The sequence below is a fragment of the Felis catus genome, chromosome E2 (genome assembly GCF_018350175.1).
Source record: "Felis catus isolate Fca126 chromosome E2, F.catus_Fca126_mat1.0, whole genome shotgun sequence".
Lineage (NCBI taxonomy): Eukaryota > Metazoa > Chordata > Mammalia > Carnivora > Felidae > Felis > Felis catus.
The window spans coordinates 8826761-8854581 of record NC_058382.1 but is presented as its reverse complement, the minus strand read 5'-3'; the positions used below and the strand labels follow the sequence as shown (position 1 = coordinate 8854581).

Genomic DNA, 27821 nt, shown 5'->3' with positions numbered 1-27821 from the left:
CTTGATCTCGGGGTCATGAGTTCGAGCCCCAAGTTGGGGTTAGACTTTACTTACTAAATTTTTTTAAATTATATATATATACTATACAATAGAAATTATATAATTTATAATATTGATTTTACCAGGGTGTTGTGTTTACTTTGTCACCCACCCCTACCCCACTGGAATATGACTGGCAAGAGGACAGTCTTGTCCTCATCTAGACTCTGCTGGGTCTCCCGTCCCAGCCCAGGGCCTAACACACAGTAGGAAAGTTTGTGGCATTGATTAATTCCCTTCCCCCGGTTCCTGAGTGGGCCTAAAGATCCTTCTGGCAAGAAAAAAAAAAAGTCCTTCAGGGCCCTTCCCCCACCCCCCCACCCCCCAGCCTCCCAAGCCCTGCCTGGTTCCAGTGTGCCAGGCACAACTATCCTATTTAATCCCCCCCCCAACAAACTTATGAGTAAGGTACTCTCCTCACCCCCATTTTATAGATGGGGAAACTAAGACCCAGAGAGGCTGTCCCTTTGCCGAAATTCATACAGCTAAAAAACGAATAGCTAAGATTTTATTTTTTTGAGAGAAGTGTTGTGTTCCTTTCTTTTTTTTTAAGGTCTATTTTTGAGAGAGCACAAGCAGGGGACGGGCAGAGAGAGAGGGGGCCAGAGGATCCAAAGTGGGCTTAGTGAGGACAGCAGAGACCCCGAGGCGGGGCTCGAACTCACGAACCATGAGAATTTCCCCTTGCACCCTGGACCTTCTCCCGAGGAATCATTGACAAAAGGGGGTGAGAGGGTTTGCCAGTGGTTATCAACAAATCAGAATTTTATTCCAAAGCTGATGGTTGCTGGATAGGCCACAGACTTTGCCTGCTCAATAGTCCCCCGTGGGTCTCCCTCTAGCCAAGGGGGTCACAGATAAAGCGACAGGCCCAAGGTCACACACCCGGCAGATGACACATCTGTGACCAGCTGGATATGCCTGGTCCTAACGTCTGGCTCCCTCTACACCTACACACATAAATAATTAAAGTATGTATGTGAAAGAGCCAAGATCTGGCTACGAGGCACGACACAGGGAGGTAATGGTGACTATGTTTTATAGACAGACTTCTGACGTTGACCCCATCCAAGGGTATTGTACCTTGCCTCACTCCACACTCACCAGGGCCCACCATCTGCAGTACTGGCCATGGGTGCTGGGAAGCCCTTGGAAGAGAGCAAGCAGGGGAGGGGCAGCTCTTGATGCACAAAGACCCTCCGGGGGCCAAAGTGGATGCCAGGGCGCAGGCTAGGGCCAGGGTCCAGGCAGAAGAGAACTGCGTTGAAGCGGGGCCGAGGGGGCCCAGAGGAGACCCACAGGGCCGATTTGGGGACAGGAGGACAGAGCTTGAGTCCGATGGGCTTTGGCAGGGGAAGAGGGGCAGGGCCGAGGCATCTGGCCTAGCGACTAGATGTACAGTGGGGCTGTCCCAAAGATGGCGAAGTAGATAGAGGAAGCGCGAATTCTTGGGCCAAGAGGCCAAACTCAGTTCATGAGGAGGCGGAAAAAGCTTCCACGTCAGAGAAACGGCCAGGACACTGGGAGCTCCCATCGCTGGGTCTTTGCAAATGAAAAGGGCCCAGGACGGGGATTCCTGGTTGAAACCCTGGAGTCCCTGAGGTGCATCATCGGGGATGACAAACGGATGTTTTGTTCTTTGGCATTTTATTTCAAAATAAAAGAGGGAAAAAAAAAAAATCAACAGCAGCACCGGGAGATCCGGCCTGAGAACGGAGAGATGCGGAGCTGGGGGGCCAAAGTGCATCCTCGACCCCAGGAAACGGAGCAGCGGGGAGTCCAGATCCCCCCCGCAAAGGCCTGAGAGGCGGGGCTGGGGCCCAGACGCCTGGGTAGGGCCCTTATGGCTTTGGGAGTGTAGAGACCACGCGGGGGCGCCAGAGACCCAGGCGTCCCGGCTCCCCCTGGCCTTTTATTTCATATTGCACTTGAGGTGAGTCAAGGGTAGGGAGGCGAGGTTCCGGCGAGGACTAGATGCTACGGGTCAGTGGGTCCGAGGGGAGGTAGGTCAGTCTTTAGCGTCACACCGGGAGCATCCACTCGTGGGTTCCCGTTCCGTACTGCGGGACGACAGAGGTGGGCCGTGAGAGGAAAGCCACACTGCAACTCCCAGCAAGCCCTGGGGCGTCCCACGCTAAAGGGTTGTGGAGTTGCGCCCCCACGACTCCATGGGAAATGTAGTCCACTTCCCGGAAGACTGCCTGCCGCTATAGGGAAAGGGGAATCGGGGCCGAGATGGCGCAGAGGCTCGAGGGGAGGGCGATGTAGTTCCGCCAAGGGTCGCTGTCAGGCCCCCGAAGGCTCTAGGGGAAAAAAATCCTCTCCGGCAGGGAAGGCCCAGAAAGTGTAGTTCCAGGTCCCGAGGCACAGGACTTTACCGAAGCTCCCGGGAAATGTAGTTCTAGGTCGAGTGCCATGGAAAGGGGCCCGGAGCTTCTCGGGAAAGCTCTCTCGGCTGGGATGAAATGGAAACACCTCCGGGGGCTTAGGAGAGGAGATATTCCTGGGCCACAGTGGGGGCTGAGGTCCAGAGGCTGGTAGGAGAGTCCTCAGGCCAAAAGGAGAGCCCAGGGCTCCAGGGCCACCACGCGGGGCGGGCTTCTGGGCCAAATACCCACCGGAAGTCCCAGAGGTTCATGGGAAGGGAGTGTCCCCACCGGAAGTGCCCCCCTTGGAGGCACAAGGGCAGGGAAGGCGAGTTCTCAAGCCCGGGTTCTAGAGGCTCCCAGGAAAGGGTCGTTTCCCGCCAAAGAGTGTTCTAGGCCACAGAGGCTCACGGAAAAGGAGACCGTCCGGGGCCCAGAGGCCGATGGCAGGGGCCATTATTGGCTCTTCGGCCTGCGGCGGGGGGTGGGGGGAAGGAGGCTCATGGGACGTGACCTTCCCTGCGGAGCACCCATCCAGCCCATTTCCCGGCGGGTGCACCTCACCTGGATGGCCCTCAGCTCCTTCAGGAAGCGGTGGATAAGCTCAGGCCCATTTTCCATGGTGGGAATGTGTAAGTGCTGGAGGAGAAAGCGCCGTGAGGCCCGGGCCGCGCGCCGCCTTCTTCCCTCCCGTCCCCAACGGCAGCCCCACCTCACCTTGCCTTGGTACACGATCCGGTGGACAGGGCAGACCTGGCAAGCGGTGCCCGAGCCAAAGACTTCCCGGACCCGTCCCTCGTCCAGCGCCCGCAACAGCTCCTTCATGGTGATCTTCCGCTCTACGACCCGGAACTCACCCTGCGGGGCGATACACAGGCGCCCGGGGGGCTGCGCTGCCACGGAGCCCGGCCTCCCCCGCCTCCCCAAGAAGGGCGAGAAAGAGACCCGAGGAGACACAGCCGGAGAGAAGGGGCGGGTGCCAGTGCGCCACGGCGTCCCCCGCCCATTTCCCCCTGAAGGTCCTGGCCCGCAGCCCCGCAGGATCCCATCATTCCCGCAGACGCTGCGCCCTCACCCAGGTCCTGGCCAGGTCCAGCAGACTCTGTCTGACTACTCCGGGCAGGATGATACCGTCCAGCGAGGGGGTCACCAGTTCCAGCACTGGGGCAAGTATAAGGATGGGGGTGTCCCCTCACACCCTGCCATCCCCTTAGGAGCCATCCGAACCCCCCCAACCCCTACCCCGCCCCCAGATCTGCGATCTGCTAGGAGTGACGATAGCCCACTCCCGCCAGGGCCTGTGTTGGGTCAGGGGAGGGCTCACCCCCATCCTCGTAGGTCCAGTAGATAAAGATGTTCATGGTGCCCACCTCGGTGAGCTGGTGGTCAGGCCCATACAGCCAGAGGACCTGTTCGCAGCCCCTCTTTTTCGCCTCCTCCTGCACCAACACTGTGGGCCCGTAATTCCTGGGAGAGGGCAACGGGGTTGACCGGGGAGCTGTCTTCTTCCTCAGACTCCGCTGAGGGGCAACCACCTCCTCTGTGAACTCTTACGACGCCCCCAGCCGGTTCCATCACAGCACACGCAGGGGCTCCCACCAGCCTGGGAGGCCCTGGAGGGCAGGGCCCGGACCTGATTCATCCGTGTCCCCAGCTTCACCCAGCACAGGGCCTGGCCCTCAGGAGACCTCACAAGGTTGAAAGGACCTGAGTGAAACTCCCAGCTGGGGCCACATTCGCTCTCCCAACACGCCTGTACCCCACCTTCTGTCGGGATCACCACGTGGGAGACCCTCCCCGCCAAGGCCAAGGCCCCTGGCAGGACAGATTTACACAGAAAGCCCACACAGGGGGGGGATGACCACTGGAGGCCCCAGGGGACTGTGAGAGCTGAGCATGGGGGTCGGGAGGTGGGGTGCTGGCTGAGCTTGGGTGTTCAGGGGAGCCTGCGTGGGGGAGACACCAATGAGCTAAGTATAAACATCATTTCCGGAGGCTTCCCAGGGGGCCGATCCTGGTTTCCCCGCTGCCTTTCAACCAACCCCTTCCTAATACTTTTTTTTTTTTTTATGTTAACAGTTATCTATTTTTGAGAGAGAGCATGAGCAGGGGAGGGGCAGAGAGAGGAGACAGAATCTGAAGCAAGGCTCCAGGCTCTGAGCTGTCAGCACAGAGCCTGATGCAGGGCCCGAGCTCACAAACCATGAGATCATGACCTGAGCGGCAGTTGGACATTTAACCGACTGAGCCACCCAGGCACCCCACCCTTTCCTAATTCTGAGCTGACTTGTCCACAATGCTTAGCACAGACCCTCTCCTCTAGAGCCCCCTCCCCCCCCCCAGTGCCAACATCGCATCCCACGGGCAAGCAGAGCTGTCCCAGGTATGTGAAGTAAGGGGAAGGACAGTGGACATCCAAAGACGCAAATCGACACCCAGTGCCTCTGAAATCCAGGGCACACGACATGTGGGGTTGGGGGAGGGACTACTTACCCCCCGACCTTGTAGTCACCGACCCCACCCACCCAGGCCCGGATGAATGTCGGGTCGGCTAGGAGGGAGACAGGGTCCACGGCATCTCCAGGGAAGTATGGGCCCACAGGGCAGAGAATGACAAACAGGAGAGCTTGCGAGGAACGGGCGACACCCAGTGAGGGCTGCAGTGGGCAGAAGGGGGCATCAGGGACCCAGGAGTCCAGGCCCCCAGCCCAGCCCCTCCCTCTCCCCTGGAGTTCCCACCGCTGCCCCTCAGCAGACCCCCCGCCTTCGGCCCCACATCCATCCCGCGCTGGAGTCAGGCCCACCTCATTTCCAATGATCACAGGCCGCACATAGAGGCTCGCGTTGGTGTCATCAGGGACCCAGTCTTTGTCCACTTCCACCAGCCGGCGGATACACTCCAGCAACTCGACCTTGTCAAAACTCTGGGCAGGATTCCCATGAGTCAGGGGGAACCCCTGCGCCCCACCCCCCACCCCCACCCCCGGGGGCCAGCCACGGCCCCTCACCGGCAGGCAGAGGCGCAGGGCCGAGCGCAGCATCCGGTCCATGTTGAGCCAGGGTCTGAAGAGGCGCACCTGCTGGTCGCTGCCTTTGAACGCCTTCATGCCCTCAAAGAGCTGCTGGGACAGGGGCGTAGGTGACTCAGCTCAGAGACCACCTCAGAGAGCCATGAGAGACACCAAATCAGAGCCTGATACACAAGGATATGGACACGGATGCAGAGACGGGGCTGGGGAGAGACTAACAGAGGAAGGACAGAGAAGAGACAGAGACACCAGTAACAGCCAGAGAGATCCAGGGACAGGGGTGCAGAGACAACACCCTACTTAAACCCCTTCCACGTTACATGGTACAGTTTCTCGGGAACAACAACGGTGTGGAAGCTCTGGTTTTAAAGAATCCTTGTGTTTGAGAAGCACTGGAACAGCTACGGATGTAATGATACAACTTCCAGGATTTGCTTCAAAAATCTTACAGAAAGGGGGACAAAAAATGGAGTCCTGATGAAATGAGACAGTGATCGACACGTGTGCTAGCCGATGAAGTGGGGAGGGGGGGGGCAGTTATCGCATTCTTTTTTCTTCCAAAGTAAATTTATTTAATTAAAATGTAATGCCTTGAGGGGCGCCTGGGTGGCTCAGTCGGTTAAGCGTCCGACTTCGGCTCAGGTCGTGAGCTCGCGGTTCGTGGGTTCGAGCCCCGCGTCGGGCTCTGTGCTGGCAGCTCAGAGTCCGGACCCTGCTTCGGATTCTGTCGCCGTGTCTCTCTGACCCTCCCCTGCTTGCGCTCGAGCCCTCCGTGGCTCCCAGGGCCCTCGACAAGGTGCCGGCCCCACAGCTCCTCTGTGGCCCTGAGGGTATCCTTAGCCTCCCCTGCCTCACTCCAGTCCCCAAGTCCCCCCAGTACGCCGGGCTCTCCTTTGTCCCGAGTCTTTGTACTAGCTGCTCTGTCTCCTGCTAACACCCTCTAAGCTTCCCTCCGCCAGAAGAGACCCTACTTTCTTTCAAGTTACAGGCAGGATCGGTGCCTCCTCTGGCTTCCACGATGCCTCAGGTGCCTCCCCACCCCCACCCGCCATCACGATCACGCTGGGCTGTAACCAAAACACGGGGGTTTCAAAGGAGAGAACTGGGTCTGTTCATCTCGGGGAACCCAGCGTCACCCAGCTCGGGGCTCGGCCTGGAATACGAGGGACCTGAGAAGGAAGGGACACACGGAAAACAAACCCAGGGCGGTGCACCCGGCCAGAGGGAACAGATGCAGAAAGACGGGGACGGAGGTCGGGCGCCATGCCTGTAGCGAGTAGTGGAGGCCGGAGCAGGCTGGGTGCAGCATGAGGTTCTGGAAGGGCTGGATACGGGGCTGGCCCCAGCCCTTCTGCTCGGTCCATTCCACCATCAGCATGTGGTCAGTGAAATTCTTCCCAAACACCAGGGGCTTGCTGGGGTCAGGCTTCTCATGAGGCTCCTGTGTTATTTCCAGCTGCAGGTCTGCAGCCTGAGAAGAGACGGGGGACCTGGGTATCCTGAACTCTGGGCCCAACCTCCAACTGAAAAACTACAACCCCCATGAATCTCTGGGGCTAAGACCTAGAGAGAAGAGACCCCCTGTGGCCCCAGAGGCTTCTGGGACATGCAGTATCCAATCTCTCCCACAGCCTTATGGCGGATTATGAGGCCAGCCGGTTGCCAACCACCTTCACCTTTGGACCCTGGACCCTTTTGGAGATGCCCAAATCCAGCTGCCGGCCCCTCCCTCAAACCTAAGGGTCCTCGCCCTCAGTCCCCTCCTCCCTCAGACCCAGTAAGTCGTCCAGGCCCCAGCCCCTCCTTGAGATCCAAAAGTATATTCCCGTCCATTCACCTTGAAGTTGGAAGAGGCGTATCTTCTGGGGCCACACAGAAGCCAAGAGACAGGGAGGAGTTTGCGGGCCCAAATCTGGAGGGGGGGGGACAGAAGTAAGAAAGGTAGTGAGGCCAGGAGAGAGAGAGAGAAAGAGAGAGAGAGAGCGAGCAGGGGACCCTGGCGCTCACTTTGCCACTTCCTGCATTTGGGAGGTCCCTCTGGCCTGCTCTATCCCAGGCCCGGTGCATTCTAGACGGGGCATGTGGCCCTGGCCAAGTCTGCCCCCCTCTCAGATCAGCGTATAGTGGGAGGGAATCCCAAAGGAGGCCAAGTCCCCTCCCTGCCTCGCGAGGGAAATCCCTAGAAAAAGCTGAATCAGCTCCTGTTCCCTCCTTGCCAGGGCAAAGTTAAACACAGGCACCTCCCACCCCCGGGGAACTTTGTCCCCAGCCCTGAAATCAGCTCAGACAGAAGACAACCGACTGAGGGAAAGTGCACCGGTAAGTGAAGGCCTCCCTGGGGGACCCAAATCCTGATAAGAGTTAGAAAACTGAGGAACCTATAGGCCATAACTCCCCAGAACCCAGAAGCTGGGCCCCCCGCCCCCTCCTCCCTCAGACCCAGAACTCTGGACTCCTCAGACCCAGGAGACCCAGTCCCCAGCCCCTCCTCCCTCAGATCCAGGAGTCCAGACCCCCAGCCCCCTCCTATCCCAAACCCAGGAGCCCAGGCCTGTAGTCCCCTCCTCCCTCAGACCCAGGAGTCCTGACCTCCAGCTTCCCCTTACCCCAGACCCAGGAGTCCAGGCCCACAGCCTGCTCCTCCCTCAGACTCAGGAATCCGGGCTCCCAGCCCCCTCCTCCCTCAGATCCAAGAGTCCAGGACCCCAGGCCCCTCCTCCCCCAGATCAAGGAGTCCAGGCCCCAGGCTCCTTCTCCTTCAGACCCAGGACTCCAAGGCCTTATTCTCAGGCCTCAGATTACCTGAGGCTCCCAACCCCATACCTCAGACACCAATGATTCTAATTCCCTACGGATCCCAGGGCTGAGGCGACCACATGGGCCTGGGGGGCGTCCCCTAGTCATTGACAGAGACCCTGCTCAGATCAACACTTGTGGTCCTGCCTGAGGCAAACAAGGGAGAGCAGGTCTGTCTGTGCCCATCAGGGTGGCCTCTCCCCAGTATTCTTTGACCTCACAGTGCCTCCTTCCCAGCCTGACAGGAAAGCAGCCGGGTCATGAGGTTCGGGCCACCACAACAGCGGACGTAGCCTGCTCCTGCCCTGTGCGCTGGGTGAGCGGACGTGAGCATGAATGGCAGCAGTCACTGGTCAGTAGGTGAGTCCTGGGGAAATGGGGGGTGCTGGGCTGCCACGTCCTAAAGTCTGGGCCCTGAAGTCAGAGGAGTGGGGCTGGAGAGCGTGGGGCCCAAGAGCCCCCCGGGCTGAGCAGGGCGTGGGTCTGCGGCATGGCCTCTAGGTGGCGCTGTGTCGCCCACACAAGTCTGTGGCCAGGCTTCCGTCCCGGAGGGAACCGGACTGCACAGCATGGAGACAGCATGGCCACCCAGGGTGGAGACAGCGGTCTCTGGGCAGGAGAGTGGCCCTCAGAAGGAGTCACATGGAGAAAAACAAAATAAAAGAGAGGGAAGAGCAAGAATGAGAAAGAGACAGACGGAAACAGAAAACAAAACTCAGGGGCCGCCTGGCTGGCTCAGCCGGAGGAACGCGGGACTCTTGATCTCGGGTTGGTGAGCTGGAGGGTTGAGCCTCGCGCTGGGTGGAGAGATTACTTACACATAAAGCCTTTAAAAAGACAAACTGAAGACAAAACTGAGAAGGACAAGAAATCAGGAACAAGGGATGCCAAAAGAGGTTCGATCATAAAGACAGACCGATACGAGAGACAGATAGGGAGACAAAACTCACGTCAAGTCAAGTCTGGAGAAATCCAGCAAAATTCCGAGGGTGAGATATAGAGAAGCTGGGGGAAGGAGGAAGAAGTGGACAGGGACCAGGCTTCAGGTGACAGCACAAAGTGAAAGAAGACCCGGGGAAACGAGCGAAGCCGACACCAGGAAACAAGCTGTCTCGGGGATATTTACAGACAGAGATACCCAGGAGGTAGAGATATCTCTACCTCTCCCACAGGGCACAGAGAAGGGGCCGGACAGCGTCCAGATTATAAATCTGCACTGGCCATCAAGACCCTGTTGTCCTGAGAGAAGCTGTCTTCGTCTTCCCAGGACATTTCTGCAGGCACAGGGGTCTCGGCTCAGCTCAGGGAAGGTGCTCCACCTTCTGACACCCCACGCCACGGGGATCGGACCCAAGGGATACCCTCAGATGGTAGATGGGCTGTCGGGACAAAGGGTGTAAAAGGGTGGGGGCTGAATTAAGAAACAAGGAGGGGGGGGAGCGGAGGGGCACAGGGCAGGGCTCTGCAACGCGATGGAGCCTCCCCTGTGTCCCCATTACAGCCTAGGACTGTCCCCAGGCGGGACTGTCCTCCCAGCAAGGCCCAGGACTGTCTTTTGTCATAGTTCAGCCCTGTCTTTCACACTTCAGACGGCCCCCCACATCTCAGCCCAGGAAGAGTCCCCCTCATAATGCAGTGCTGTCCTTGTCTCAGCCAGAGACTGTCCCTACCCCAGCCCCAAACTCTCCCAGTCAAAGCCCCCAAATTGTCCTTGTCATGGCCCAGGACTGATCCCATCACATGGAGAACCGTCCCATTGTAGCCTGGGACTGTCACATCACAGACCAGGTCTGTCCCACGATAGCTCAAGACTCTCCCAAACTGTCCCCATCACCGCCCCGGCCTTTCCCACCACAGCCCAGGAATGTCCCCATCAAAGCCCCAGTTGTCCCTGTCACAGCCCAGCATCCGTCACCAAAGACTCCGAAACGTAAAAATCTGCCCTATCTATCCACCGCGCTGGCATAAGAGTCCCAGACAGAGTCAGGTGCAGACTTAATCGTGAAAAACACTTTCCCCAAGGTTAAGCAGCAGCCGTCCCGGGTTCTAAAGATCCCTTCTTTGAGTTGTTACTATTTCTCTCCTCGCCGAGAAACTTGATTCTCTAAAATCATACTCTCCAAAACTCTGCTCACTGGCATCTTATCAGGAAGAACAGCCCCTCCCATTCTTGCCAGGACGATCTGTCACTTTGACAGTGCGAAGCTGCCTCGACTTCCAACCCGGACGCAGACTTTCAGATAAGAGGTTTCTGGGACACAACATTCCACATAGATCTCAACCTTTTAATTCCAAGAAAATCGGGCCTTGGGCCCAATTCCCAGTCCAGACCTGAGATCTGTGCCTTCGTCCGACCCCCAGCCCTCGGGGTTCGGGGTGTCTTTTCCCGACGCCCCCACGCGCTGACTATTCCCTCCTTAGTCCCCCCCACCCACCCCAGTCCAGAGCCTGTCCCATTACTCTGCCCTCCTCCGTGTTTCCCCCCACATACTCCGGTCGGCGTCCCGGTCCCACCACCCTGTCCTTTTACAGCCTCGTGCTCCCTGCCACGGGGCCCCCTCCTCCTCGGCGCCCCGCAGCGGAACCCGAGCACCGAGGGAGCGGCGCAAAGCCGGACGGGCCGGGAGCTGGTGGGCCTCCCGGAAGTGGGCCTCCCGGAGGGGTTTCCCCCAGCCTCTCTCCCCACCCAACCCTGCCCCGGCCCGGGGCCGCGAACCCACCTGCCCCAGCGCGGCTGCGGCCATGGTCGGTGCGGCGGGCAAACTGTACCCGCCCGGGGCGCCGCCCAGAAGAAAGACGTTCCGGCCCCGCCCCGCTCACGCCCCCCGACGCGGGAGGGCCCCTCCTCTGACACCCCAGGCCGGCCGGGCCTCCCCGATTATAGGGCGCCCACGGGGAGCTGGGCCCTGCGGGAGAGCGCATGCGCTGGAATCCGCGAGGCGAAGGGGAGTCCTTTGAAATCCGCCCTCCTCCCCACCCCCACCCAGTTTCTGTTCCAGCCACGCAACTGGGGTACCAGAACGTACGTGGAAGTTTTGTTTCTGTTCGTTCTTTCGCTTTCATGCATTTTAATAGGTACTGTCACGGAACGCTAACGAGGATAAGCAGTTCGAGGTGAGAGAGGAAAGGCCAGGAACACAAAGAAACCTCCGCATATCTCGATCCCTGGGTGATAAGGAAAAGCTCTCGCTGTAAACGTCTGTAAATAGATCACGTAAATGAGAAAGGACTTGGGAAAAAGGCCTCGGAAGAGGGTAGCAGGTAGGGATGAATGAGGGGGTTGCAATCAACCCCTATTTTTTTTTCAAGAAAATTTTAACGTTTATATATTTTTGAGAGAAAGAGAACGTGAGCAGGGGAGGAGAGAGAGAGAGAGAGAGAGAGAGAGAGAGAGAGAGAGAGAGAGAGAGAGAGAGAGAATCCGAAGCAGGTTCCAGGCTCCGAGCTGTCAGCACAGAGCCCGATGCGGGGCTCGAACTGGTGACTCGCGAGATCATGACCCGAGCCCAAGTCGAGCCCAAGTCGGTTGCCCAACCTGATGAGCTACCCAGGCGCCCCGCAGTCAACCCATATTTGAATATACTTTTTTTCTTTCCAAGGGAAAATGTGTCTTCTTTGTAACTTTTTAGGAGATCCAACGCACGTGGTTCATCATGCCTCCTTCCAGTCCCTGTCATCAGCGAGGCCCGGAAAATTTTAATCCCCCACCGCGTCAGTGAGCCTCTAAGAACAGCCCCTCAGGCAGGGTTCCCTGGTTATGCCCCTTCATGAGTGTCTCCCCACCCACAGGACCCCGAAGGACAGAGTTAGCTAATCACAGCGCACCAGGATCCACCTAATCCCTAGCGATTCAAACCTGCATCAGTGCCCCCTATACCGAACTCCTCGGCCACTGTGGCCCCAAAACCATCCGTGGTCAGAGTTTCCCCCAACTCCTGCATCCGGGTTACTGTGACACCGAAATGTTCGCGCTGTGTCCTCAGACTCCGATTCCTGGGCCGCTGTGCCTCCGTAATCCCACCCTGGGATATTTTGCCCCCAAATTCTGTCCCCCGGCCCTAAGAGCCACAGGTCTCGGCAAATTCCCAAGCCTCCTCCTCCTCAGAGTCCCGTTTGCTTCCCTCCGCCCCGGTCCTCCTCGGCCACCACCTGGCCCGGGGCCCGGGGCCCGGGGGCCGCGACCGCGCCCGGCTCGCCTCGGCCAATCAGCGACTGCCGCACACCCCCGCCGCGGCCAATCCGCAGCAGCTATGCAGCCCCACCCCCTGGCCGGGGAGACTAACCCCCTACCGCGCCCCGCGCCCCGCGCCCCAGCGGGAACCCAGGGCCCGCTCTTCCTTAGCTAGGGAGTCCACGCCCTCTAAGTTTCCCCGTCCCCCAAACCCAGGAGTTCGGGCCCCAGCCCCTCCTCCCTCTGACTCAGAGGAGTCTGAACCCCAGCTGCCTCTTCCCTCAGAACTTGTGGAGCCCACCACCCTCCTATTCCTCAGCCGGCGAGGTCAAAATTCCTTTCCCCTGAGGACCAAGAATAACCAAGAGGAGGCCCTTTCGTTTCGCCTCCTCTACCATTATCTCCTAATAGAGCTTAATTTACTCTCCCCTGCGGGCCTTTTTATTAGCAGGGGTGAAGCCGACCGGCAATACTTTTCTCAGGAGCCCTCCGGGACGGGCTCCTGCTGCAAGGCCTGCCGGGAGTCGTAGTCCCTGGGGGCAAGACCACTCGTGGGAACGCGTGGGGCTGCAAGGGGCGGGGCGGGGGGCGGGGGTTGGCGGGACGCGCTCCCGGCGTGGCAGAACTCAAAAGAGCAGATCAATGACATGAAGCCTTCTTCCTTCTGGCTGCAAACTACTTTTATGGGAACCTGCGGGGGGTGGTTTGGCACGTTGGTTAGTGGACTTAATGTCTAGAGTTGGGGTGTGCAATCTAAGAAGCAGGTGGGTCGAGGCTGAAATTTGGGAGTCCTAGTTAGGAAGGCCCAAGTGGAAACGTGAGAAATCAGGAAGGGTTGGTGGGGGGCTCCAAGGGGGTGCCGGGAATGGCCTTGCACCCGTACCCCAGCTCTGCACCCCCGGTCACAAACAGCTCAGTCCCAGTGCAGAAGTTGGCCTCAGAGGCCAGGAACACGGCTGCCGCTCCCACGTCGGCTGGCTGGCCCATGCGACCCAGGGGCTGGGGAGAGACAAGGGAAAAAGGAGATCAAGGGAAGCCCCCGCCTGACTGCGACACCCGAAGCCTCCCATACCACATGGCTCTGGCCCCCCCACTCCTACCTGGGCCAGTATGCCTTCTCGGATTGTGGCTGTGGGGTCAGGCGTGGCGGCGGCCAGCTCCTCCCACAGTGGGGTCCAGATGTTTCCCGGGGAGATACTGTGGGGAGGGAGAAGAGGGGATCAGGGAAGTGTGCCACAAACACGGCCTCGTGGGCTCACTTCCTGCCTTCTCCGCCCATTGGAGCTGCTCACCAGTTGACCCGGACGCCATATTGACTCTCATCCAGGGCCAAGGCTTTGGTCATGGCTGTTACCGCCCCCTGCGGAAGGTGATGTGGGGGAGAGTTCAGTCCAGGGAAGTTGAGGTTCCTCCTGTTCTCACCTCCAACCAGGGGGTGTCAAGCTGGGGCCTCAGAATGGGGTAGCCATGCCTTCCCCGAGGGCTTCTATGGGATGCCCCAGGCTCTGTTTCCTGGGAGGCACTGGCTGCGGGTTGTCATGCCTCAGGGCTGAAGTCCTTGAAGGCCCTGGTGGGGAGTGAAGGAAGGGGCAGGGTACCTTGGTGGCCACATAGGGAACTGCCTGGACCTGGCCAATGGCCCCGACCAGACTGGAGATGTTGATGATGTTCCCCTGGCTCTTCCGCAGGTGGGGGAGGGCAAGCTGGGGAGACAGAAGGCCAAGTAAGTCACCTGAGCCCCTAGAGCTGCCCCCAGCCACACTGAAACACACCCTGATGTCTGGGACAATGGCCGTTGCTCTGGTATGTTCACTGCTTGGGTCTCTGTGCCTTGTAGGGACAGCATTCCAGAACCCCAGAGAGCACCTTCACTGGTTTGCCCCAGGGTCTCAGTGCTTAAGGAGTCTCTCCATGCCTGGAAGGCATTTTTCTCTGCCTCACCTCTACTACCCCTCTCCCTCTCTCTCTCCCCCATCCTTTGTGTCTTTGTCCTCCTTCCCATCCCTGTCCCCCCTTCTCTAGGTCTCTGTCTCCCCATTCTGGGTCTTTGTGTGTTACTCAGACTCCTGTCCACATCGAGACAGGAAAATGCAAGATGGCCGCATATTTTGCAAAAATGAGAGGAGACTCTTTTATCCATGAGGGGAAGCCCTGTGGTCCGAATGTGATGGGGGGGGGGGGTTCGTGACATGCCCCCCACTTCATGAAGCTCCCTACCTCCTTGGAGGCCCCTAAACTAATTCTCTCTCCCTCTCCTCCCTCCCTCTCTGTCTCTCAGCTCTTGGACTACACATGACCTTGAATAAACTCAAATTCTGTCCTTCCCCTCTCTTTCCTTTGACGGCTGAGCTGGCCGGAGGCAAGACCTGTTCCTGCCACGTAATATTAAAGGGGTGCCTGGGTGACTCAGTCTCTTGAACCACCGACTTCACCTCAGGTCATGATCTCACGGTTCGTGAGTTCGAGCCCCGCGGCGGGCTCCGTGCTGATGGCTCACAGCCTGGAGCCTGCTTTGGAGTCTGTGTCTCCCTCGTTCTCTGCCCCTCCCCCGCTCATGCTCTGTCTCTGTGTCTCTGTCTCAAAAATAAATAAACTTTATTTTTGTTAATGCTTATTTATTTTTGAGAGAGAGAGAGAGAGAGAGAGAGAGAGCATGAGCGGGGGAGAAGTAGAGACAGAGGGAGACACAGAATCCGAAGCAGACTCCAGGCTCTGAGCTGTCAGCACGGAGCCCGACGCGGGGCTCGAACTCACAAACCGTGAGATCATGACCTGAGCCGAAGCCGGACGCTCAACCGACTGAGCCACCCAGGCGCCCCTAAAAATAAATAACCTTTAAAAAAATTTTAAAAATGAATATTTTGAGAGTGAGAGAGTGGGTGAGTGGGAGGGACAGAAAGAGAGAGATGGGGGAGGGAGAAGGAATTCCAAGCAGATTCCACACTGTCAGCACAGAGCCCGATGCAGGGCTCGATCTCATGAACTGTGAGATCATGACCTGAGCTGAAACCAAGAGTCGGTCTTCAACCGACTGAGCCCCCCAGATGCCCCACCTGACCAGCCCTTTCAAACCTTCTCCACTCCCTCAAAAACAGCCTCCACCTATTCTGAGGACTGTAGCTTCAAACACGCCCTGAGCCTTCCAACCTCAGGGCCTTCGCGTTTGCTGTTCCCTCTGCCTGGAATACTTTTCCTGACATAGCCAGGGGACTCACCCCTAGGGTGACCAGCCATTCCAGTGTGCTCAGAACTGAAGTGCTAAGGTGTCTGTCACATAATAGTTGCTCAACAAATATCTTTTGCATGAAATGAATGAATTTATTGAGGCTCTATTACGTGCCCCGCCCTGTTGTCAGCTCTTCACACGTATTGACTCATTTAATCCTGAGGACAACCCTAGAAGGAGGGACTATCCATAGCTCCTTTTTCCAGGTGAGGAGACTGACCAGGGGACAGAGGGGACTGTCACTGTGATGATGTCAGGGCCAGCACTTGTGGCCCAGCAGTGAGTAGTCAGGGACCAAAACCCGTAACCAAGAAAAAGAATTTCTGAGTGGTAAGAACTTTAAGAGAAGGGGCACCTGGGGGGCTCAGTCGGTTGAGCGCCCGACTTCGGCTCAAGTCGTGACCTCGCGGTTCGTGAGTTCGAGCCCCTCGTCGGGCTCACTGCTGTCGGTGCAGAGACTTCTTTGGATCTTCTGTCCCCCGCCCTCTCTGCCCCTCCCCTCCTCATGTTCTCTCTCTCAAAAATAAAATGCACATTAAAAAAAAAGAGAGAGAGTGAGAAACAAAAGGAAAATAACTTGGAGATACTACGAGCATAAGTGCCAGGAGTATGTGGCCCTGGGCAGGGGTGGGCGGGGGGGGGGGGGGGGGGGCGGAATTCTGATCCTCCCAATTTCTCAGGCACCACCCACACTTCTATCCTTTCCTTCTCCACGCTCTCTCATCAGCCTCAGAACCTTCCCTCCCTCAGCCCTGAGGCTTGCCCAACCCCTACCCCAGGCCCCGTCCCTGCCTACTTTTTTTTTCAATTTTTTTTTTTTAAGTTTATTTATTTTCAGCCAGAGACAGAGAGGGCGCAAGCAGGGGAGGGGCCGACAGAGAGGGAGAGAGAGAGAGAAGAGAGAGAGAATCCCAAGCAGGCTCCACACGGTCAGCGAAGAGCCGGACACAGGGCTTGAACTCCTGAACCCTGAGATCATGACTTGAGGCTAAATCAAGAGTCAACGCGTTAACCAGCCAACCAACCAACCAAACAAGGGACTGACCCACCCAGGCGCCCCTGCCTCTTTCTTTCTTTCTTTCTTTTTTTTTTTTTTTTTTTTTGCCCATTTCTTTTGTAAACCTTATCACTCTCCACGTAGGTATTGAACTTCCTCCCCACCCCTACCTGGCAAATGCGAGGTCCCTGAGGGCTGTGGCACTGGGCACACAGCTAACGCTCAATAAATATTTGTGGCACATTCCCTGTGACCCCTGCTCAACCCTCCCACACATTCCTTGGCCCATATCCCCCACCCCCACTCCGCTCCCAACCAAGGTCACCTAGCACGCATCAGTGTAGCCGTATCAAGGACCAGCTGGAACCTTAATGGCCTCCCTTTGGACACCTGCCCAGGAGAGCCTGGCTGTGCAGCCACGCTCTGGCCTGACTCCCATCTCCCCTAAATGTTGGGGTTCCTGGGTCTGCTCTCCGAGCTCTGCCAGGGGAGCCCCCACTTTGCTGGTTTCCCGTTTACATCGGAACTGCCTTCCGGAGCTCCTGACCTGCCCCCTTTGGGCATCTCCGTCTGTCTGTCTCCAGTGCAAAACCCCCTCCATCGTCGCCAAGAATCTGCCTCTCTCCCTCACTTCCAGCCTCAGACATGGGGTCCCCTCCTACCCAGCTTCTCAAGCCAGAGACCTGAGGGCCTTCCAGAGCCTCCTCCCTCTCCCAAAGTTCCTCATCCGATCCGTCACTGAGCCTGGCCATTGCGCTTTCTAAGGACCTCTTTAACCCATACGATTCTCTCCACCTCATTCATTCGCTCAACAAACATTCACTGGGCCCCTAGTACGTGCCAGGTCCTGTGGTAGGTGCCGGGGATACCACAGGAAACGCGATGGGGAGCGATTTCTGCCCTCGTGGAGCCCAAATTCTGGGGGGAGGTAACAGCAAACACATAAAAGTGCCTAATGGAATGTGCTAGAATGTGATCAGGGATAAGGAACAAGAAGCAAAGCAAGATGAGGAGAATGAGACTATTGGGGTGGGTGCGGTTGCAAAAAGGGTGTTCAGGCAGGAGCTGCGGGGAGGTCTTGGAGAAGTCTGGGCCGGGCAGAAGGAACAGCATATGCAAATGCCCCGAGGCAGGACAGACCTGCCTGTTCCGCTCAACAAGGCCACTGTGGCCGGAAGTGAGGTCGGAGGAGGAAGAGGGGCCAGACCATGTTAGGGGCCTTGAAGGCCACCTCTTTTTACTTGCACAAATGTTGCTGTCTCCTTTTTTTTTTTTTCTTAATTTTTTTAAAATGTTGGGGCGCCTGGGTGGCGCAGTCGGTGAAGCGTCCGACTTCAGCCAGGTCACGATCTCGCGGTCCGTGAGTTCGAGCCCCGCGTCGGGCTCTGGGCTGACGGCTCGGAGCCTGGAGCCTGTTTCTGATTCTGTGTCTCCCTCTCTCTCTGCCCCTCCCCCATTCATGCTCTGTCTCTCTCTGTCTCAAAAATAAATAAACGTTGAAAAAAAAATGTAAAAAAAATAATAATAAAATGTTTATTTATTTTTGAGAGAGAGAGAGAGAGAGAGAGAGAGAGAGAGAGAGAGAGAGAGTACGAGCAAGGGAGGGGCACAGAGAGACCAAGACGCAGAATCCGAAGCAGGCTCCAGGCTCTGAGCTGTCAGCACAGAGCCTAAGCTCAAACACATGAACCGTGAGATCATGACCTGAGCCACAGTTGGACGCATAACCGACTGAGCCACCCAGGTGTCCTGCCACTGTCTCCTGATTTCTGTTTTCCTACCCGCCACACTTTGTTTTCTGACTTGATCTGCATGCCAGAGCCGGAGTGATCTTCAAAAAACAATTTTTATGGGCGCCTGGGTGGCTCAGTCAGTTAAGCCTCTGACTTCGGCTCAGGTCACGATCCCACGGTCTGTGAGTTCAAACCCTGCACCAGGCTCTGTGCTGTGAGCACAGAGCCTGTTTCAGATTCTCTGTCACCCTCTCTCTCTGGCCCTTCCCTGGTGGTTCTTGTTTCTCTCCAAATAAGTACATAAACTTAAAAAGATAATAAAAATAAAAACTAAAATAGTAAAAGTAATCTCAACACCCAATGTGGGACTCGAACGGACGACCTTGGGGTCAAGTTGGAAGCTCTACCGACTGAGCCGGCCAGGTGCCCCCAGAGTGATCTCTGAACCTGAACGATCTGTTAGTATTAACGGCATCACATCACTCTCTTGCTCAAATACCTCCCATGGCTCCCTACTGATCCTGAAATAAAGACCAGACATCTCAGCATGGCCCTCAGGCCTCCTGTGATCTGCTCCCCGACAACCCCTTCCTCCACTCAGCCCCTCGACGGCACCAGGCTCTCTCCCTGCCCGGCCTCTCCCTGCCCGCTGCTCCCAACCTGGAGGGCCACCCCCCCCCCACCCCCCATTTAACGCTGCTCGCCTTTCACTTCCTCCGGGAAGCCCACCCTGACCCAGAAGGAGCCAGGATCCCTGTCACACACCTCCCAGAACCCAGACGTGTCTCCTTCCTAGCACGAAACACTCACCCATAGAAACTCATCTCTGCATTTAGGCACAGACGCCGGACTACTCGGGACCGTAAACTCCACACGGGCAAAGACCACGCGGTGCGTCCCCAGCACCCACAACGCTGCCCGACACCTCCCGAATGCTCAGGATTTGGTGAATAACTAGATGAATGAGCGGAAGTCAGATGCTTAACCAGCTGAGCCACCCGGGAGCCCCTATACTACTCTATTTTTTTTTTTTTAATTTTAGAGAGAGAGAGAGAGAGAGTGAGCGGGTAGAGGGAGGGAGAGAGAAAGACAGAGAGAGAATCTTAAGCAGGATCCGAGCTCAGCACAGAGCCCAACGCAAGGCTCGACCCCACGACCCTGGGCTCATGACCTGAGCCGAAATCAAGAGTCGGATGCTGGACCGACTGAGCCGCCCAGGCGCCTGGAGAATGTTCTAGTTTTTAGGAAATAGACCCCAAAATACTGAGGGGTAAATGGACATCATGCTTGCGATTTACCCTCAAGGAGAGGTAGGAAAATAAAGCAAACAGGATAAAATATTGACAATTGGGAGTCTGGGTGTACTGACAATATTTTGTAAGTCTTAAATTATGTCAACAAAAATCAGTAAACATTCTAATCCGTTGGTAGAGTTTATGAAGTTCCCACTGATGAAATTATATGATGTCTGGGTAGGGGATGGCAGGGGCAATGGATAGAACAGTTTAATAAAAGGCTTCTAATTGCCAAGCTGGTAGTGGAGACGGAGAGGACTGTCTTTCGTTCTTGAAACACATCCCAGTGGTTTCTGCCCCAGGGCCTTTGCACACTCTTTCCTTTGTGACTAAAACATTCTGTGCCCTACTTCTCCGCTTCCTTCCCTCCCACTCAGGGCTTAGCTCAACCCTCGCCTTTTCGCTTCTGCCAGGCTTCATTTGCCCAACATGTATCTCAGTGACCTCAACCTGAGTTAGATACATTGGCCACAGGAAACAGAACGGGGTGATGTTCGCGATAAGCAATAAAAATGTGCAGGCGGTAAACTCGGTGCCAGGCATGTTCTAAGGGCTCCGGGTTATTCAATTTACCCTCGCTTGGTTCGCAGAACAGCCCCGCGAATCGTGTACCACGACGAGCCTCATTTTGCAGGTGAGAAACCTGGGGCACAGAGAGACGCGGCAGGTAGGAAGTGTCGGGAACTTCGGCAGGCGGGCCTCAGATCTGGGCCGCTGACTCCCCCATGAGGATTCTGTACCAGCCGCTCACGGGAAACAGAGTCGGAGCGCTCAGGAGGGGGAGGTGGGGACTGGGGTACCACGGAGAGCCGCGCCCCATGTAGCACACTGTCGCTCTGCCCCCTGGGGGTCCCGTGTGCCACCCTTTCAAGAACAACAGGAAATCTGGCCGTTTGTGGGAAATCTCTCTCTCTGGAAACGCTGGGAACTGGATACTATATACTGAGATACTATATACAGTAAAACCTTGGGCCGCGGGCCTAGTCCGTTCCAGAAACAGGCTTGTGATCCAAGGCACCTGAATACCAAAGGGGGGTTTCGAGCACCAGCGGCTCAGTCGTCATCACGTGATCGTGCTCCGCGTCACGCGCGACCCCGTAATGCAAGGCGTCGCTCGTTTATCAAGTTAAAATTTATTGGAAACGTTTGCTCGTCTTCCAAACAAGCAAATAAATAAACACTCGCGGGACGAGTCACTGGCAACCCAAGGTTTCGCCGTATATACAATATGCCCTTTACGGGGCTGATGTTCATGCGTGTCTAATTGTCCCGGGGTGGCAATCTCAGTGGCAAACGGAAGTTAGGCACAGGAACGAGGGTTCATGGGTGAAGCAAGGACGCCCAGCAGCCCGGAACCACTTCGCCTAGACCTCAGGTGAGACCTGGAGGTCGCGCCCGAGTTTCCCCACACCCGTGACCCCTGGCCCACTCCCGGGCCTCCTCCCCTGTCTGTCTACACCGGCTTTTCTGACCAACTCCAGCCTCCAGGCCTCCACTCTCACCCCAGGCCCGAGAATCCCACTCAGACATCGGGTGGGCACCCCCCTGCCCCACGCCCCACGCAAAAGGTCCCCCACCCCCCCCGCTCCTCCCCAGGCTTCCGGGTCACAGTGGATGACAGCTCAGTCCTACCAGTTGGTGGGGGTAGGGGTGGGGGAAAAAAAACCCAAACCCCACGCCTTTCGGTCTCAAGCCCACCCGCACATCTGGTCTGCGAGGAAATCCTGACATTCTAGCTTCGAAAGGGATCCAGAAGCAGACCAGTTCTCATCAAATCCACGGCCACAAGCCTGGTGGGATTCGAATCACCGGCCTACCCCTTGGCTGGGCCCAAGGCCTCCGCCCTCGCCCCTGCCTGTTCCTCATGCGGCCACCAGAGGGCGCCAGTTCCGCTTACGGCGCTCACTTCGTTGCCTTCAGGCTCAAGTGTCAAAGTCAAGTCCTCACCCAGCCTGACAAGGTTCGATATCATCTAGGCCCTTTGGCCCCCGTTCTGCCCTCACCTCCGGCCCTCTCCCCCTTGCTCACCCTGTTTCAGTCACACTGGCCTCCACATTGCTCTTCCTATACCCTGATCAGCGCCACCCCAGGGCCTTTGCACTGGCTTTTCCTCTGCTGGATTGCTCTGCCCCACACACATTCCTGAAGTCTGGCTTAAATGTCACTTCTCAAAGAAGTCTTCTGACCACCCCACCCTGTCTAAAAGAGTACACACATACCCGAAAAAACAAAACAAAACAAAACAAAAAACAAAACAAGGGGCGCCTGCATGGCTCAGTCGGTTAAGCGCCCCATGTCAGCTCAGCTCATGATCTCACGGCTTGGGAGTTCGAGCCCCGTGGAGGGCTCTGTGCCGACAGCCTGGAACCTGCTTCGGATTCTGTGTCTCCCCCTCTCTCTGCCCCTCCCCCGCTCATGCTTTCTCTCTTCCTCAAAAGAAATAAGTAAACTTAAAAAAATAAGCTGTTGCACAGGATGAATATGTACACGTGGGTGCCATGTAAGTCAGGGTGGCCGGGAAGGACAGGAGGGTCTGAAGAGGTGGGGTTTGAACTGAGATGGAAAGCAGGAGGCCACTATGGGAAGATTCAGAAGGCAGGACGGTAGACAGAAAAGCTCTTTGTGACCCACTGCTCTCCATAGGGTGACAGAGCTCTAACCGCCTATCACAGACTCCCCGTCTCAACCCCTTCCCCCATGTTCCTAACATCCCTCAAGGCTATCCGCACACCACTTTGGAAGGTTCTGGAAGGTCCTTGGGGCGCCTGGCTGGCTCAGTCAGTTAAACGTCCGACTCTTGGTTTCGGCTCAGGTCACGATCTCACGGTTCGTGAGTTCGAGCCCCGCATCGGGCTCTGTGCCGACAGTGCGGAGCCTGCTTCGGGTTCTCTCCCTCCCTCTCTCTCTGTCCCTCCCCTACTTGCTCCCTTTCTCTCGCTCTCAAAATAAATAAATTAAAAATAAATAAATAAAAATGAAAATTTAAAAGGAAGGTTCTGGAAGGTCCTCAAGGACACCGGGCTGCGTAGCCACGCGGTCAGTTCTAACGGGGGTTTGCACCCACCTATTTTCTACAAAGAACGGAGTCCTTTTGGAGTCGGATCAAACCGAGGCAGAGGAAACGCTCTGCTCTGAGGGAAAGTGGGTCTGACAATCTCATCGTCAGGAGGCCACCCGGGCCTGCAGCCCTCACCTTGGTCAGGGTGTACATCCCCAGCAGGTTCACCTCTAGCAGCTGCCGGAAGCCCTGGGCAGAGGTCTCCTCGGGCCACTGTGGAGGCGGATCTAAGGGTAGGGGTGGGAGACAGAGAGAGAGAATGAGGGAGTGACACAGAAACCAGGGAAGGGAAATAGGGGTATGGGAGGGAGGGGTCACAGGGTGGCAGTGTGGCAGACAAGAGGGTCAGGGATCTTGAAAAGGAACGAAGGTTGCATAACAATTCATCAAAAAGCAGTCTCAGGCCAGCAGACGCAGGCTCCAATATGAGCCCTGCCACTTCCTGGCTGTGTGACCTCGGGCCAGTCACTTTGCCTCTCTGTGCCTCGGTCTCTTCATCTACAGAACAAGGATAACATGTAGCTCTTGGGCTTAGAAATTTCACGAGTTTGGGGGCGCCTGGGTGGCTCAGTTGGTTAAGCGACCAACTCTCGATTTCGGCTCAGGTCACGATCCCACGGTTCATGAGTTCAAGCCCCTTGCTGGGCTCTGTGCTGCCAGCACGGAGCCCGCTTGAGAGTCTCTCTCTCTCCCTCTCTCTTCCCCTCCCCCACTGGTTCTCACTTTCAAAATAAATAAAATCTTAAATTAAAATGTGTCCTGAGTCAGTATTTGTGCCCGACGCTTTGCACCAAAATGTAGTTGTTAAATAGATAGGAGGAATTGGTGGGGGGAGGGGTAGTGGTTAGAGGGACAGAAAAATCAATGTTCAGAAGACAACGAGTTAGAGAGATAGGGGAGTGGGAACAGGGTGGCAAGACAGGCAGTGGGAGGAACGCCCCCTGAATGCTCCAAAGGCTTTGGGAGACAGGGGGATGAAGGCACAGAGGGGAAGAAAACCCAGGATGCTGGGTAGAAAACTCAATATGGCGGGTGGAAAGTTGACGGGCTCTTGGGTTGTCTTCCCCCGGGGCCTAGGGCTCGTGGCTTTGCTTCCTTCAGGGATCTGCTCAAACATCTTCAGAGAATCCACACGGGATCCTGTTTAACACAGCCCCTGCCATTCTGTAGGCCCTCAATCGGTTTTTGTTTTTTGTTTTTTGGTTTTTTTGCTTTGCTTTGTTTTGTTTTTAAAGTAAGCTCTACTCCGAACATGGGGCTTGAACTCACGACCCAGAGATCACATGCTCTACCTACTGAGCCGTCCAGGTGGCATTTGGAGGTGAAGTCTAGGGGAGGTGATTTTAAGCCTTGAGGATGGACCCCTCATGAATGGGATTCGCGCTCTTAGAAAAGAGACCCCAGGGGCGCCTGGGTGGCTCAGTCCGTTGAGTGGCTGACTTCGGCTCAGGTCACGATCTCACAGCTCCTGAGTTCGAGCCCCGCATCAGGCTCTCTGCTGACAGCTTGGAGCCTGGAGCCTGCTTCGGATTCCGTGTCTCCCTCCCTCTGTCCCTCGCCTGCCCCCCTGCTCACCCTCTGTCTCTCTCTCTCTCTCTCTCTCAAAAGTAAATAAATATTAGCGAGGAAAAAAAAGCGCTAAGTGATTGACCTGAGGCTGCCTGGCACACAGGTGCCAAAACTGGGGTTCTAAGCCAGCCAGCTCTGTGCGCTGCACCCGTGTCTGTCCCCTGGGCATCTCTCTGTTTGAGATGGGAAACCAGAGGGCACAGGTCTTCCTTGTTTGGCTTCAACTGGGTACACGCACTGCAGGCAATTTGAGTTTTTGCCACTTCCACGAACACCTAGAAGGTTCCTGGGGTGGCACAGAAGCTCTTCTTGTGGCTTGGTGAGTTCACAGACACGAAGTCCACAAACAAGGAGGATTCACCGTGTCTTTTCCGGTCTGTTTTCTTACTTTAGAAGGTAAACCCCACGAGGGCCGGAATGTTTTGCCTCTTTTGTTCACTGCTAACTCCCTAGTCCCTAGGAAAGAACCTGGGACATAGGAGGCACTCGGTAAGTATCTCTTGACTGCACAAAGGGCACAGAGAGAGAGGATGAACTGGTTATCTGACATCTTGATCCTTACAATATAGGGCGGCAAATGTGGCCCAGAGAGGGTAAGCCACTTGCTTAAAGTTGTTCAGCCAGGCAAGGCGTGGGGGGAGGGAGGGGAAGGAAGGGGCCAGGGGGGGAGGCGTCTCTCTTATCATGGCCTTGCTGTGTGCCCTCAGTGTCATCAGTTCACCTCTCTGAGTCTTGGTTTGCCAACATGAGGGATCCTTATGAAAGGTAGTCATTAAGCCCATGGCATTTTACCTTCAAAGCCACCAGACTGAGACCTAACAACGACACGCATGAGTGTGTCTTTACAGTCGTCAGCGGAGGGAAGGGCCGACGATGACGTCAGGCTACAAGACAGAAGCTGTTTGCCCCAGATGGTTCTCGTAATTACGAGGCTGGGTGGTTTACCTGACTCCCAACAGCGCTACGATGGTGATGATCATTATCGGCATTCCCATTCTAGAAATCTAGGGACTGAGGCTTGAAGAGGTGAGGGCACAGGGCTGGGGGCACACGGCAGGGAGAGAACGGAGCCGGGATGAAAACTCCAGGCATCGAGGGTTCCAGAGCGACACCACCCCATCCAAGTGGACAGAGAGGGGAATGGGGAAGACAAAGGGGAAACTGAGGCACGGGAGGAAGGGACGGGAAGCCAGGGAGCGGGCTGACACCAGCGGAGAATGGCCTTGGGCCTCACAACTCACGGTAGCCAGCGTTGTTGACCACACAATCCAGGCGGCCAAATCGGCGGATGGTCTCAGAAATGAGGTCCTGAGGACAAAGCCGTCTTGTGAGGGAGCAGCACTGGCGCCCAGGCTTGACACGCCCGGACTCCCAAAGGCAAGGTGGGGAGGGGGAAGCTGGAGTCACAGCCGAGGGGACAGGAAGTGGGGGACTCCCCCAAGTCACTAACGATGGCAGGAGAAGAGGAGACAGGAAGCCAGGGAGGCCAGAGAGCAGAGGGCTGGGTCCATGACTCCAGAGACCTGGGGGAGGGGTGTTGGGACGGGGGTGGGGGTTGGCGGTGGGGACATCGGAGAGACACTGACTAAAGGGAAGGGATAGAGGGGCTCCTGGGCGGCTCAGGTCACGATCTCTCCGTTCTTGGGTTCGAGCCCCACGTCAGTGCAGAGCCTGCTGGGGATCCTCCCTCCTTCTCTCTCTGCCCCTCCCGTGCCCGTGCTCTCGCCCTCTCTCAAAAGAAATAAGTCAACTTAAAAACTCCAGAGGCAGAAGGGAAAAACTCTCACAGCTGGAGATCCACCGGGAGGGATGTTTTTGTTCTGATCTACGTGACTGGTGTGACGTGAGCCTTGAAGAAGGAAGATACAAAGGAGAACCTTCCCAGGAGACCCAGAACATGGCCAGCAGAATCAGGGAAAGCCTTGATATGAGGCTGAGCCGAGACTTTGTGACCAGGCAGGGACAAGAACAGCTCACCCTCATATCTTCCTCCTGAGTCACATCACATGGAAGAAAGAGAGTTCCAGCAAGCTCTTGCTCCAGGGCCCGGCCCCCAGACTCTGCAGGGAGAGAAAGGCTGGGGGTCCTGACTCCTGGGTCTGAGGGAGGAGGGGCTGGGGGGTGAGGACTCCTGGGTCTGAGGGAGGAGGGGCTGGGGACAGGACTCCTGGGTTGAGGGAGGAGGGGCTGGGGACAGGAGTCCTGGGTCTGAGGGAGGAGGGGCTGGGGGTCAGGACTTCAGAGTCTGAGGGAGGAGGGGGCTGGGGGCCTGGACTTCTGGGTCTGAGGGAGGAGGGTCTGGGGGGTGAGGACTCCTGGGTCTGAGGGAGGAGGGGGCTGGGGACAGGACTCCTGGGTCTGAGGGAGGAGGGGCTGGGGGGTGAGGACTCCTGGGTCTGAGGGAGGAGGGGCTGGGGACAGGACTCCTGGGTTGAGGGAGGAGGGGCTGGGGACAGGAGTCCTGGGTCTGAGGGAGGAGGGGCTGGGGGTCAGGACTTCAGAGTCTGAGGGAGGAGGGGGCTGGGGGCCTGGACTTCTGGGTCTGAGGGAGGAGGGTCTGGGGGGTGAGGACTCCTGGGTCTGAGGGAGGAGGGGGCTGGGGACAGGACTCCTGGGTCTGAGGGAGGAGGGGCTGGGGGGTGAGGACTCCTGGGTCTGAGGGAGGAGGGTCTGGGGGTGAGGACTCCTGGGTCTGAGGGAGGAGGGGCTGGGGGCAGGACTCCTGGGTCTGAGGGAGGAGGGGCTGGGGGCAAGAGTCCTGAGTCTGAGGGAGGAGGGGCTGGGGGCAGGACTCCTGGGTCTGAAGGAGGAGGGGGCTGGGGACAGGACTCCTGGGTCTGAGGGAGGAGGGGCTGGGGGGTGAGGACTCCTGGGTCTGAGGGAGGAGGGGGCTGGGGACAGGACTCCTGGGTCTGAGGGAGGAGGGGCTGGGGGGTGAGGACTCCTGGGTCTGAGGGAGGAGGGTCTGGGGGGTGAGGACTCCTGGGTCTGAGGGAGGAGGGGGGGGTGAGGACTCCTGGGTCTGAGGGAGGAGGGGCTGGGGACAAGAGTCCTGAGTCTGAAGGAGGAGGGGCTGGGGGCAGGACTCCTGGGTCTGAGGGAGGAGGGGGCTGGGGGTCAGGACTTCAGGGTCTGAGAGAGGAGGGGGCTGGGGACAGGACTCCTGGGTCTGAGGGAGGAGGGGCTGGGGACAGGACTCGTGGGTCTGAGGGAGGAGGGGCTGGGGGCCTGGACTCCTGGGTCTGAAGGAGGAGGGGCTGGGGCCTGGACTCCTGGGTCTGAGGGAGGAGGGTCTGGGGGGTGAGGACTCCTGGGTCTGAGGGAGGAGGGTCTGGGGGGTGAGGACTCCTGGGTCTGAGGGAGGAGGGTCTGTGGGGTGAGGACTCCTGGGTCTGAGGGAGGAGGGGCTGGGGACAAGAGTCCTGAGTCTGAGGGAGGAGGGGCTGGGGGCAGGACTCCTGGGTCTGAGGGAGGAGGGGGCTGGGGGTCAGGACTTCAGGGTCTGAGAGAGGAGGGAGCTGGGGACAGGACTCCTGGGTCTG

The 27821-nt window shown here is 57.2% G+C and overlaps 2 protein-coding genes and 1 long non-coding RNA gene across 8 annotated transcripts in view; 1 reads left to right on the top strand and 2 right to left on the bottom strand.

The window, feature by feature from the left end:
• Positions 1–1669: 1669 nt before the first annotated feature.
• On the bottom strand, positions 1670–11090 carry BCAT2 (branched chain amino acid transaminase 2). Of its 2 annotated transcripts, none has more exons than XM_023246024.2 (11): positions 10951–11090; positions 7272–7346; positions 6702–6905; positions 5414–5527; positions 5210–5329; positions 4899–5062; positions 3730–3872; positions 3481–3566; positions 3123–3263; positions 2970–3044; positions 1670–2099 (listed from the first exon to the last, which is right to left on the bottom strand). In XM_023246024.2, exons 1-11 carry the CDS (start codon positions 10972–10974, stop codon positions 2061–2063), a joined length of 1185 nt encoding a protein of 394 aa, XP_023101792.1. In that variant the 5' UTR covers positions 10975–11090; the 3' UTR covers positions 1670–2060. The 2 variants fall into 2 exon arrangements, with proteins under 2 accessions (XP_023101792.1, XP_023101793.1); XM_023246025.2 differs by having other exon boundaries at positions 5414–5524.
• Positions 6905–19398, top strand: LOC102899994. Of its 4 annotated transcripts, none has more exons than XR_002738681.2 (5): positions 7331–7753; positions 8468–8590; positions 10763–11491; positions 11860–14204; positions 19194–19398. It is a non-coding gene; the product is annotated as an uncharacterized LOC102899994 (long non-coding RNA). The 4 variants fall into 4 exon arrangements; XR_006590155.1 differs by lacking the exon at positions 19194–19398 and adding an exon at positions 14680–14870; XR_002738679.2 differs by lacking the exons at positions 11860–14204; positions 19194–19398 and adding an exon at positions 6905–7211 and having other exon boundaries at positions 7654–7753; positions 10763–11216.
• HSD17B14 (hydroxysteroid 17-beta dehydrogenase 14) overlaps positions 13060–27821 on the bottom strand; it is a 16655-nt gene continuing 1893 nt past the window's right edge. For both annotated transcript variants that reach the window (XM_045045540.1, XM_045045539.1), the window contains 7 exons: positions 26257–26339; positions 25521–25587; positions 22846–22937; positions 14000–14104; positions 13694–13761; positions 13502–13598; positions 13060–13400 (listed from right to left, as the gene is read on the bottom strand). In XM_045045540.1, the coding sequence (XP_044901475.1) occupies positions 13227–13400; positions 13502–13598; positions 13694–13761; positions 14000–14104; positions 22846–22937; positions 25521–25587; positions 26257–26339 (686 nt within the window). In that variant the 3' untranslated portion in view covers positions 13060–13226. The remainder of the gene's footprint in view (positions 13401–13501; positions 13599–13693; positions 13762–13999; positions 14105–22845; positions 22938–25520; positions 25588–26256; positions 26340–27821) is intronic.

Coding starts and splice junctions, on each gene's coding strand:
- BCAT2 (XM_023246024.2), bottom strand. CDS start 10,974: ATGGCCGCAGCCGCGCTGGGGCAG. Junction 5,330..5,413: donor CCCTGCGCCTCTGCCTGCCG/GTGAGGGGCCGT, acceptor AATCCTGCCCAG/AGTTTTGACAAGGTCGAGTT. Junction 5,063..5,209: donor CTGTGATCATTGGAAATGAG/GTGGGCCTGACT, acceptor TGCCCACTGCAG/CCCTCACTGGGTGTCGCCCG.